Source organism: Canis lupus, chromosome 26 (genome assembly GCF_003254725.2).
Source record: "Canis lupus dingo isolate Sandy chromosome 26, ASM325472v2, whole genome shotgun sequence".
Taxonomy (NCBI): Eukaryota; Metazoa; Chordata; class Mammalia; order Carnivora; family Canidae; genus Canis; species Canis lupus.
The window spans coordinates 33,325,097-33,337,831 of NC_064268.1; the positions used below are offsets into that span (position 1 = coordinate 33,325,097).

Genomic DNA, 12,735 nt, shown 5'->3' on the forward strand with positions numbered 1-12,735 from the left:
AGGGTCCTGGGATCGAGCCCCGTGTCAGGCTCCCTGCTCAGTGAGGACTCTGCTTCTGCTTCTGCTTCTGCCTCTCCCTTTGCCCCTGCTTGTGCTTGTGCTCTCTTTCTCTGTGATAAATAAATAAATAAATAAATAAATAAATAAATAAATATAAATAAAAAATAAATAAAGTTTTAAAGAAAGCTTTTAGTTTTATTGACCTTTTTTGTTGTCTCTTTTAGTATCTATTTCATTTACTTCAGATCCAATCTTTGTTATTTTCTCTCTTGTACTCACTTTGGGTCTTATGTGTTCTTCTTTTTCTAGTTCCTTGAGTGTAAAGTTAGACTATTTGAGATTTTTTTCTGGTCTCTTGATGTAGACATTTACCCCTCTGATCTTCCTTTTGAGAATTGCTTTTCCTGCATCTTGTAAGTTTGGGTACACTGTGTGTCAATTTTCAGTTGTGTCAAGGTATTTCTTTTTATTTCTCTTTTTAGTTTTTCTTTGGCCCATTGGTTGTTCAGCAACATGTAGCGTAATCTCCATGTGTTTGTGAATTTTCTGGTTTTCTTCTTATATTTGGTTTCTGGTGTCATACCATTGTGGTTGGGAAAGGCGCTTGATAGGATTTCAAAATTCTTATTTATGAAGACAAGTTTTGTGGCCTAGCTTCTGATCTGTCATGGAGAATTCTCCACGCACACTTGAGAAGTATGTCCTCCTGCTTTTGGATAGAATGCTCTGTATGTGTCTAAGTCCATCTGGTCTAATGTGTTGTTCAAGGCGATGCTTCCTTATAGATTTTCTGTCCGAATGATCTATGCATTGATGTAGGTGGGGCATTAAAGTTCCCCACTATTATTGCATTGCTGTCTATTTCTCCCCTTAGGTCTGTTAATATTTACTTTATATATTTAGTGGCTCCTTTGCTGTGTGCATAAATGTGTACAGATGTTACATCCTCTTGTTGGATGACCTCATTATCATTATGTAATGTCCCTTGTCTCTTATTACAGTCTGTGTTTTGAAGTCTTTTCTTTTTTTTCTAATATAACTATACCTACCTCTGCATTCTATTAGTTTCTTGACAGGCAGTTCTCTAGGTGGATGCCAACATTCTTTGAGTTGGTCATTTTATGAGCATAATGAATCATAACAAAAAATGTGGATTATCTGAATAGCAAAAGAGGGCCAACAGTCAGGGTTTTGACCCTATGAACAACTGCCAAAACTCCATATTACGTTCACCAGGGTAGAATTTATTTTAGTACTTCTTAGGTGAAAATTGCTCTGGAAATTTTTTGTTAGTGGAATTTTTTCCACTGAGCTTTTCAAATACAATGATGCTTTTTGACATGTCTTAGACCATTTGGGCTGCTATAATAAAATACCAGGGACTGGATGGCTTAGAAACAACAGGAATTTATTTCTTGTAGTTCCAGAGGCTGAATGGATGAAACCAGGATGCCAGCAAGGTCAGGGGAAGGTCCTCTCCAGGTTGCAGACTTCTTATATTCTCACATGGTAGAAAAGGACAAGGATGCCCTCTGAGGCCTCTTTTTAAGGGTATTAATTTCATCACCTAATCACTTGATTCATGTTGCTAAGGGAAAATAAGAAAGTGGTTGATGAAACTCAACGGGTGTTAGAATTTCTGCCTCTTACCTTCTTCTCCCAAAAAAATATTTTATACACAGCATAATAAAGGTATGTTTGCCTTTTAGAAGCAGTACATTTTCAAATCATGCTTATAGTTGAATATTTTCTGCATTGAAACATATTGGCCAGTCAGCCGGAGGCCCTATCTTCTAATACCATCTTATTGGATTTCCACGTGTGAGTTTTGGAGGGACAAAGCAATCAGACCATTGCATAGGAATATTCTGATTTTATCAAAGTTCTTTGGCTTATAAGGAAAGGCACAAAAATGCCATCAAATAAGCTTGAGTCAATGGGTGAAGAATATTAAGCATATCAACATCACAGAAATGAAAAATAATTTGATTCTAGCAAAATCATAAGTTTATCAGGGACAGAAGAAACTACTTGTTCTTAGACCACATGATCTCTAAGCTGTACATTTCTTTCTGTATATGTTGTGTTTTATTCTTCCTGCAGATCAGATTCCTCTGTGTACTTCTAATTTTGTCCCCTTACTTTGGTTTTACGTGGCTTTGGTCACATTGATGTCCAACCCATTGCACTAGTTCCCTGTAAGCTTTCAATGCAGGCTGATCACAGTCACTGTGCCTTGTCTCATTAACGAGAGAGAGCTCCTAAATTACTCACTGGCTTAGCTCAGTTAGAGACAGGAAAGAAGGGCATGTCCACTCAGTAGATCCCTGTTCAGGTCCATCTGTTCTTTCTGTAGTGGTTGGGGAAAGTGTGTTTTCCAGAGAAGGAATTCTAAATCATGTTTTCTGTACTTTGTTCATGGAAGCCATAAACTAAATCTTAAAGGAAACATTTGAACAATTACGGCCACACAGAACTAAAAGAAAACTTAATATCAATGAATACATATTTTTAAGATTAAATGTTTAAAAATGAGGAAATAAAAAAATGATCTTTATGAAAATTTCTGAGGATAAAAATAAAATGTAAAATTTCTCAACCCTCCCATGATTGCATTCAATTAGAAAACTTCTGTATGACATTGTAGACATAGGACCTTTTGACAATTTTCAAGGTTAGACCGTAAGTCTTGCCTTGATGGTCATTATTTTTTATTCCTTATTTTTATTTCTGTTTACTGAACTTCTATACATTTCTTTCATGAAAAAGAGAGAGGCAGAGAGACAGAGAGAATGTGAAGGTGTAAAATGAAGAGTCATGAGTGAGAAAACTATCAAAATATGTTCCGGCATGAAAAAGTAAGTTTCAGTAATGAAGCAACATCACATAAGATGTTTGACATCCAAATGTATGTTTCACATGGCCGATATTCCCTCGTCACTTTTGGGCATGAAATAGTAATGGTCATAATGACATTGATAATTAAGACAATAATAGAAAGAGAAATATGATTCCATCACAGTCCTATTATGCTTACCTCAAAACTCTGGGCAACATTTTAAAAGCTTTGAACAGAGAATAATCATGTGCATGGAAATCCCAAACATCCTACATTCCCATCTTTCAGACTAATTTGGCAGCTGCACAGAGAGCATTGACTCCCACCTGGGCCAGTGTCTATGACCCCCCAGGGCTGCCTGCTTTTATCTCTGTGGCCAATAGCATACATGGACTATGAGCCTCTTGGTCCTTGTTTGGACTTTGAGACAATCTCCTAATAGCCCTCTCACCACATGTCATGTTTTAACCCGTTTTACATTCAGTGTCTGAAACACAATTCCAACCTTGGTCAGTAGACACATCTTCATTGTGCTCAGACCTTGCCTGGTACTCTTTTATTTTTCTTTTTAATTATTCTCTTTTATTTATTTATTTTTTAAGATTGACTTATTTGAGATAGAGAAGAGGAACAGAGGGAGAGAAACTCAAGCTGACTTGCTGCTGAGAGCAGAGCCTGATGTGGGGCTCGATCCCAGGACCCTGAGATCAGACCTGAGCTGAAATCAAAAGTGGAGGCTTAACCATCTGCACCAGCCAGGAGCCCCTCCTTGGTGCTCTTTTAAGTCTATGCTTAGAAACCACCTTTATCCAGGGCACCTGGGTGGCTCAGTCTGTGAGGTATCTGCCTTTGGCTCAGGTCATGATACCAGGGTCCTGGAGTTGAGCCCCTCATTGGCTCCCTGCTCAGTAGGAAGTCTATCACTCCCCCTGCTTATGCTCTCTCTCTCTCTCTCTCTCTCAAATAAATAAAGTCTTAAAAAAATAAAGAAACTGGCTTTATCCTCTACCATCAATTGAATGTCACCTACTACCAAGACCTGCCTTAAATGCCACTGTCTACGTAAAATATTTCTTAATGGGACACTGGTATGTAACTCCTTGCTCTTAACTCTTAAGCCTTCAAAACTCTTTGACTTGCTTTATAGTTACTTATGTTCATGTCATATCAGTTTTATAGGATTTGGTTACTGCACTAGGACTGCACCATATTAATCCCAAACCACAGTGAATTTTGAACTTAGAATGCGATGAAATAAACTGAATATCCTTAATAGTTGATTATGAAAATTTATCTAAATATTACATTATCCTAATTAGATTTTCAAGTAGGTACTTTCCTCTTTAGGCAACTTATATCAATATACCACTTATTATAAAACTTTAATTTGTGAGAGACACTTCTAACTCTGGCCAGCCATGTCCTTTAGGTTTATTTCATTATTTAGAACTAATTTCTACAGCATGCTGTGCCTTACTTCCTTCCCAGTCTCCCAGTTGATCTGTGAAATCATGAAGATTTTTGATTTTGTAAAGTTAGTAAGTACACAGGAAGAGAAATCATGACAAAATCCTTTCAGTCCTGTGAGGATTGAATAAAGTTGGCCTTTGCCTTAGGAAAAATAAAATCAAGTCTTATACAGGTTTGCTAAAAGTTTGTTTTCTCTTTAAGTCAGTAAGCCCTCCAGATAACATGGTATCTAGAGAAAACTCACTTCTGCTGGGATTGAGGATGAATGTCATCATCAACTCTGCTAACCCTCCTCACATCAGTAAATTTCTTATAAAAACTTTATGTTGCATGTTAAATCCTAAGTGATTATCTGAAAAGCCTCATAATAAAATTTTTAATTTTTGTCTTCATTCAAATTATGAAATTCATACATATTTGTTGGAAATCTTTCTTTCCTTAACTTTCTAGTCTCAGATATTCATACTCTCAGATATTCAGAGATAACCTCCATCAACTGTTGGTATGTATCATTCCCGCAACCTTGATATGCATAACACTAACATACAAATATGCATTCACATATTATGTTACACATTCATTTTCGAATTGGGAGAATAGTTGGCATGTCTAGATATATATGAATGGTAGTTGTTTTAAGTAATTAGCCCAAAATAATTTACACACAGTTTTGTTTAGGTTTTTTTTTTTTTTTTCTTCTTCTTCTTTATGTATGAATCAATTTAAGAGGATTAGGGAAAATAAAATTGGCAGGCCTTATTTTTGCCACCAATTATGAAAGATAACCCCAAATTTCCCTAACAGATTCCTAAGCATTTTGTAGTCCCTAAATTCTTACTGACTTGTAGAACTCCACTTGATATATTTATGACCTTCTTATACAGCAGAATAGAATCTATTCCAAGCCGAGATTACAACGTGTGTTATATATGAGCCACAGGGAATTCTGGCCTTCAACCCAATCCATTACAGTTGGAATTTATTGCAAGCTAAGGCCTATCCATGCTACTCACAGTTGCATGGGGAGCTGAAGTTGAGAGTGGCAAGAGTTCCCAGTGACCTGGTTATTTCTAATTTATGGGCATGTCACAGGACTAAGCAGAGGCTCAGTGCACAGAGCATTTGATTCCCTACTTACAAAGATTGTGACCTCTCCGTCCCAGTGCGACCGCACAACCACTCAAGATAGCATTAGAAGTTGAGAAGAAATGGTTTTATAGGTCTCTTGTAATATTTAGAAGATAGATAGCTTTAGAAGAACTCAATTCACCTGTCTTCTAAGGGGTGCCAAGGGCTAACAGTACAAGCATTTCTGTTTTGTTTTTTGACTTCGTGGTATGTTTTTGTTTTGTGGATTATTTATTTATTTATTTATTTATTTATTTATTTATTTTTTACTTTAAAATTGAAATATGTAGGACTTTCCTTAAAAACCTATTCAAGAAAACACCTTAAGACTGATAGTAAAAATGGAGAGACCCAATCTTTTTAACTGATCTCCTTGCCTCAGGGTTGTAGGTTTTTGGTGATGGGCTTGTTTTATATGATGGTCATTTTATCTGTGCTGCTCTGGATTAATACAAAGGCCTCTACTTATATTGAAGAAAAAAATGCTTTGTGATATTTTTCATTCATTGTTGTTATTCTGTTCTCTGAGATTGTAGTGAATAAGCTAATAGATCTTTTCAAAACAACCATTCAGATGTCTGGAGCAAGATGTCATCCTGCATTTTTTAGCTTAAATATCCTCAATTTCTATCACACATCCTCGAGATGTTCAGACTTCACATCCTATCTACCCATAAAATGGTGCTGACTATAGCATCTGATACAATTAATGAATATGAAGTTTGTATTACTGCTCTGGCACTCCACTTACATTTATATGGGAGTGTAGACCCCTTTCGTTTATCAAAATTTCACAATTATATTTTCACATTAATGTTTATAGCCATAGATTATACTTGGGCAATTATTTTTTTTTTTTGCCTGCTGCCAATAAGGTGATCTAAATTTGTCATTGTAAAATCGTATCATTGTATAAGCTGTTTGCCTGACTTATTAAAATGATTTTGAATGTTGCCTTTTGTCATTAAATATATGACATATTGTTCTGAGCATTGTGACTCCACAGATTTTATACACAGGACTTTAATGCCTTCATTTATGTCAATAATTAAAAAAGAAATGGGGTATATATTAGAACACAGAGCTATACAGCCCTAACCAGGTACCTTCCTGGATGTTAATGATTCTTAAATTTATTCTCTCTAGGTACATTTATTCAGTCAGGTAGAAGTAAATTAAAATGCCTTTTCCTTTACTGGCTGTAAAAAAAAATATCTTGAGATTAAACAAATTTCTTTCAGTGTAGATACAGTCTCTGTAGCATTCTCCTCATTTAGAGATGTGTCATGTGACATTTTAATGATCTCATCCTAGCTTCCAGGGATCACTGCTATATCTTTAAACCGGTTTCAATAAAATATCTAATAATTATTTCATAATCCAAAAGTGTCAGTTTGTATTTTAAAAACTCCATGTAATTTGCTTTCTTGGGAATTTAACTTTTTTTAAATAAAAAAAAAGTCACATCTGCTAGATGTGCCTGGCACAGGGCAACCTCGTGTGATGCTTACAGTGATCAAATCGGTGTTTTTTCTTCTCCCAGTTTTTAGAGAGGAGCCAACTGTGCATTGAAAGATTGTGCACAAAGTAGATGGTTAGCAGGTCACCGTAATGGGCCGGAAGACACATAATGTGAGACATGGGGGGTGCATAGATGTACTCCAGGCACCATATAGTTACTGGGCAGAGAGCTTTGGTCATGACCAAACAACACGCCAGGCCTCCTGGACCTTCCAGCCCAGGGAAGGGATGCAGACTGAAATAAATCTGTCAACTGTGTAAAATGCAAAGGGGCAGGTGAGAAATATAATAAAGAAAAATAAACAGTGAGGGGAGAAGTTGGAAGGAGAGAGCAGACTGGAGGCCTCGTCCTTCAGATGGGTGGTCAGAACACGGTCGTTCTGATAAAATGATGTATTTAGAGGGAAAATTGTGTAAGGTCGAAAAAGACTTTAAAATTACAAAGGAGTACTTTATAGTGTTAAACACTTTGACTCAAAGGTCAAAGAGATGTAAGTTTGCATCCCAGTTCTGAAAGCTCTTGGCCATGCAACCTGAGTTAATAAGTGCCCTTTGGATGACACCCTTCGCTTTCAAGAATTTGTCATTGAAAAGGGGGCCAGCGGGCACAAATTTATGTGCAGAATATTTATTGAAATATGGTTTCTAGTGACAAAAGTGGACAGCATACAACATTTCACCATAAGTTTCTACTAAAACGAATTATGCCATAGACTCATAATGGAGTCTGTTAAATCACATAATAGAGCATCATAGTATACACCAAAAAGCTGTCATAACTCTGTATTTACAAATATGGGATGATTCACTGTGTGTGTGTGTGTGTGTGTGTGTGTGTGTAATAGTTGTATATTTGGAGAGAAAAAGATTAGCAAAATCAGCATTTACATGTATAAAATGAATAAGGTTGTTTGGATTGTGAATGGATTCTCTCCTTTGGATTTTATTCTATTTTATTTTATTTTATTTTATTTTTTATTTTATTTTATTTTATTCTATTATTTTATTTTATTTTTGGATTGTATTTTAATTTGTATCCGATATAAACATCTATTTTAACAAAAGTGTAAATGAGCACAAATGTGATGCAACACCTCATCCCCAAGGATTTTATCATTAATACATTGTTTTTACAGAATGCAAGTTCATATCATTGCTTTTTTAACTTTTGGAGGGACAGAATTTGTTCAATCCTTAGATCTCTGCACTGGTTTTGTGATTATTCTCATCAGCTGCCCTCTGATGGTGGACATACTCCAGACATCTATATTTTGAGACACAGAACTGAACAGTAAAATAATCACAATTGCCTTCTCTTGTTTTTAAAATAGGGAAAAGGTATCAATCTTTACAGATTATTCTTGTTCTATTTTTAAGTATTTTTAAAAATTTTAAAAGATTTTATTTATTTATTCATGAGAGACACAGAGAGGGAGAGGCAGAGACACAGACAGAGGGAGAAGAAGTGGGTTCCCTGTGGGGGGTCCCATGTGGGACTCGATCCCAGGATCCCAGGGTCATGACCTGAGCCCAAGGCAGATGCTCACCCACGGGGCCACCCAGATCCAGATTATTCTTACTTTAAAATAATATTTTATGAAACAATTGTGCTGTGACTGTAATTGAGAAGCTTCCATTTCAATGCTTTTCTTAAAAAAAAAGATGTGCTTCTGTTCTACAGCCCCCGATGAACATACACTCCATCGTGGTGCAAGTCCAGTGCATCAACAAGAAGGTGGGCACTGTGATCTACCATGAAGTTCGAATTGTGGTGAGGGACAGGAATGACAACTCGCCCACGTTCAAACATGACAGTTACTACGCCACCGTGAACGAGGTCAGTTTCCAGCGCCTCTTGCCTTCTACCCTCTTTATTGATGTATCTGACTCCCTGCATGCTACACACGCTTTCAGGTGATGCTCCACAATAATTGGCTTGGCTATTGAAAAATATCACACACGCACACACACACAAAAATCATGTTAAGACATGATGCTTTAGGAGAAATAGGATTTTGGTTACTTCTGGTAAGATTTCAAGAATTTATTTTGCTATTGGCAACATCTGCTTTGCTTAATTATAAATTATAAATAATTATTAAATGACCAACATAGTGGTATTTTCCATCATCTCGGATAATTTCATGCTTGAATCCATACATATGCTTACTGAGGTTCAACAGGAGCTATTTATTTGCATTGTAACTTGCTGATTGTTTCCCATATCTCTGAGGGGGTGGCAGCAGTGAAATACCGGAAGGGAGAATCTATTTGATATTCTTTCAATTTAAAAGATTTCCTTAATTTTATTTTTATTTATTTTTTTGAACATTTTATTTATGTATTTGAGAGTAAGAGAGAGAGCACAAGTGGTGGGGGGTGGCAGAGGGAGAGGGAGAAGCAGGCTCCCCATGGAGAAGGGACTGGATACCAGGACCCTGAGAGCATGACCTGAACTGAAGGCTGATGCTTTGCCAGCTGAGCCACCCAGGAGCCCCAAGTTATTTCCTTGATTTTAAAAACAAGTTCTAGCAAATGCAAATATTTAAATAAAAATCACAACTCAATTCTTATACTGATTAATTTTTTTTTAAATGCAAGTATCACAGATTCATTAGAACGTGTTTTTTTGTTGTTTTGCTTTCTTTTATTTTTCCTTTGAGACAAAAATCCATGGGCCAGAAAACCCTGTTTATGTTATTAATAAAAAAAAAAAAGCTACTCAGCTAATTTTTTGTTATTCCACTAAGAAAATATTTCCAATGTATCTCTGGTATCACCTATTATACATGCTTTAGACACATGACAAATGAACCAAGTTTTTAATAGTCCATATATATTCACAGGTTATTTTTAACACACACACACACCCCCAAGACGTTGTTTTAACCTGAAAAAGGATGTACTTGTTTTATAGGAGGAAATGTGTACTTGGGGCATTAGAAACAGCATGGACGGGATCCCTGGGTGGCGCAGCGGTTTGGCGCCTGCCTTTGGCCCAGGGCGCGATCCTGGAGACCCAGGATCGAATCCCACAACGGGCTCCCGGTGCATGGAGCCTGCTTCTCCCTCTGCCTGTGTCTCTGCCTCTCTTTCTCTCTGTAACTATCATAAATAAATAAAAATTAAAAAAAAAAAAAAAGAAACAGCATGGAGCCTTTAACCTCTACACACTAGCTTTTTTCATGTTATTTAAAATGTATCTTCTTCTTTAAAAAAGTATCTTATTCATCTCAATATTCTATTAGTAAAAAATAAATGATGTTTCTTATAACATGAGCCTTTGTAGATTGAATTACAAAAAAAAAAAAAAAAGAAAGAAAGAAAAAGCCATGAACTCTTCTGTTAAGGTTATTGGGACAGGTTTACCCGTCAGTGTTAATTCTTCTGAGCTGCTTTTATTTAACAGGTTCCTGCTAAAACAGACAGATGCTACTTAATGTAATTAACCATGTCACATGATTAATTATTTTCGCATCTCAAGTATACTCTTTGAGTGAGATTTTGCTTCGTTGGTCTGAGTGCTAACCTCCTCTGTGAATAAGCTGATATCAGATCCCCGATAGCCCACTCTTGCACCACATGTAACAATTCCTGGAGCCACACCTTTAATTCATTTTTTGTGAATTAATTTACAATGTTCGGTTTGGATTTCAGAGTGCTCTGTGTGATCTGACTACTTTGGCGCCTGTCCCCCCCTCCGCTTTGGCACCTTGCTGAAAAATAACCTTTTCAAGTACTATTTTAAACTTATCATTCCCCTATTCAGAAATTGTGTAAAATTTCTCATTATTTTCTGGAAAAAGGTCATCTTGTCTCCACTGGCTGACTTTCAAGGCCTTCCATAATCTGACCTTTCCTCAGTGTTCTTGGCATGGAGGTCCTCTCTCTTCATGCATCACTATCCAGGTTAATTTCTGCACGTCTCGGAAACATTTCCATTTCTAGGGCTTTGCTCACACCATGCATTGTACGTCTAACTGGGTCCTCTGGACCTTGCAAGGCTCCAATTTTTATTCATCTGTTAAAGTTGAACAAAAGACCTATCTCCATAGTCACCCATGACTGCTCACATTCACTGACGTCGGTCCATCCAGACTCTACACGTCTACAACATCTGGATAAGCAGCAGTGAGAGTGACACAAATTCATAGAAGAGTTGAACTCTCTTCTCTTACACGTTATTTGGAGAAGCCCAGGTCTCTTTGCAAAGCCATCCATGTTCGCTTCTCTCTCATACATGTCCCTAGAGTCAACTGAGGTAGTCCTACCACTAGGACACTATGGCGGTACCTTCTGTGGCTTGATTCTGAGAACATGTCTAACCCATGGTCGTCGTATCCCACCCTCCCATTTAATTTTGCTCAAACTCCTTTATATTTATTTTCTTGGAAGGAGTTGAAGTTTCTTTAAACCAAAAAATATAATCACAAGAAAAAAATGAAATGTAGCTATTTTTCTTATCCTTCATTTATTTGAGTAGATCTTCGATAACTCTTAGTGTAACTAAGCATATATATATAATATATGAATATATATATAATATATGGCTTATATATAATATATATTATATATACACATGTGCATGGCAATGATGTGTACATATATGTGTACATATGTGTTTAAATGTGTGTATATATTCACTCATATATATATATATATATATAGCATATAAGTCTTTCATATATAAAATATATAAATATATATGGATCTCTGTCTCCTGTGACTACAATGCTGCCTGGCTCTCTGTAAAATTAAGTTAAATTACATTAAATAGATTTTACTCCATGCAAGATTGTGAGATAGTTTTCATGAGGTTTCTCCTTTCGGTACAAGACATACAGTTAACGCAGTTAAGACTAGAAGGATCTAAAAGCTTCTCAGACATTTTTAAAAATAGTTCACAGTTTAATAGATTGTTGATGTCAAAATATTTTACACCTCATTAAAATCCAAAAGACAGGTATAAAGTCATTACCACAGATTTATGAAAGAGGTTTCCAAAATTAAAGTTCTGATGACTCACTGTCTTTATTCACCAGGAGATAACGGAGACCTGGAGGATACCAAAGATTGGCTGTGTTACGCAGCGAACTGGTCACAGGGTTGGACATAAAACTCAAGTCCCAGGTTCAATAATTTCTTGACCACTTATTAATAGACAACTTTTTTTTTAATAAACAACTTTTGCTAAATTATCACCACTTTCATGTAGCTGACTTTAAAAATAAATATAAGGGATATACTTCTGCTATTATATCATAATATCATCATCACAATCAGTATATTTTATATTTTTTATATGCAATTCTTTTTCTAAGCATCATGTGAAGTTTAAAAATCAGATATATTTTATATGTTGTATACCCCATTTTTGAGTTTGAGTGTATACACACACACACACACACACACACAACTGAAGTTTATAAAAATAGTTGACCTAAAAAAAAAAAAAAATAGTTGACCTGGGAAAAGGAAGAATCATAGCCTGACCATCACAGGTTTGCACCAGCAGCAAATACGTCACTGGAATTATGTACTGTGTTCTAGACAAAAGGTTAGCAGATCTTCCATAAAGGGCCACATGGGAGGTGTTTTAGGGCTGTAAGCCACGCTATTTCTGTTACAAAGACTCAGTGTGGAAGGCTACCAAACATCCCAGATTAGGAATCCTGAGGTTAAGAAAATGTCCCACGGTTTAGCTTTGTGTAGGTTAGATTAGTGTTTGGAAGTAGATCTTTCCTATGCCTCAGTTTTCATGCTCAGCAAGGAGCTTC

The 12,735-nt window shown here is 36.3% G+C and overlaps 1 protein-coding gene across 1 annotated transcript in view; it reads left to right on the forward strand.

The window, feature by feature from the left end:
- Positions 1 to 12,735, forward strand: part of PCDH15 (protocadherin related 15) — a 906,505-nt gene that overhangs the window by 408,280 nt on the left and 485,490 nt on the right. The window contains 1 exon segment of the mRNA XM_035706656.2: positions 8,640 to 8,795. Coding sequence (XP_035562549.1) covers positions 8,640 to 8,795 — 156 coding nt within the window.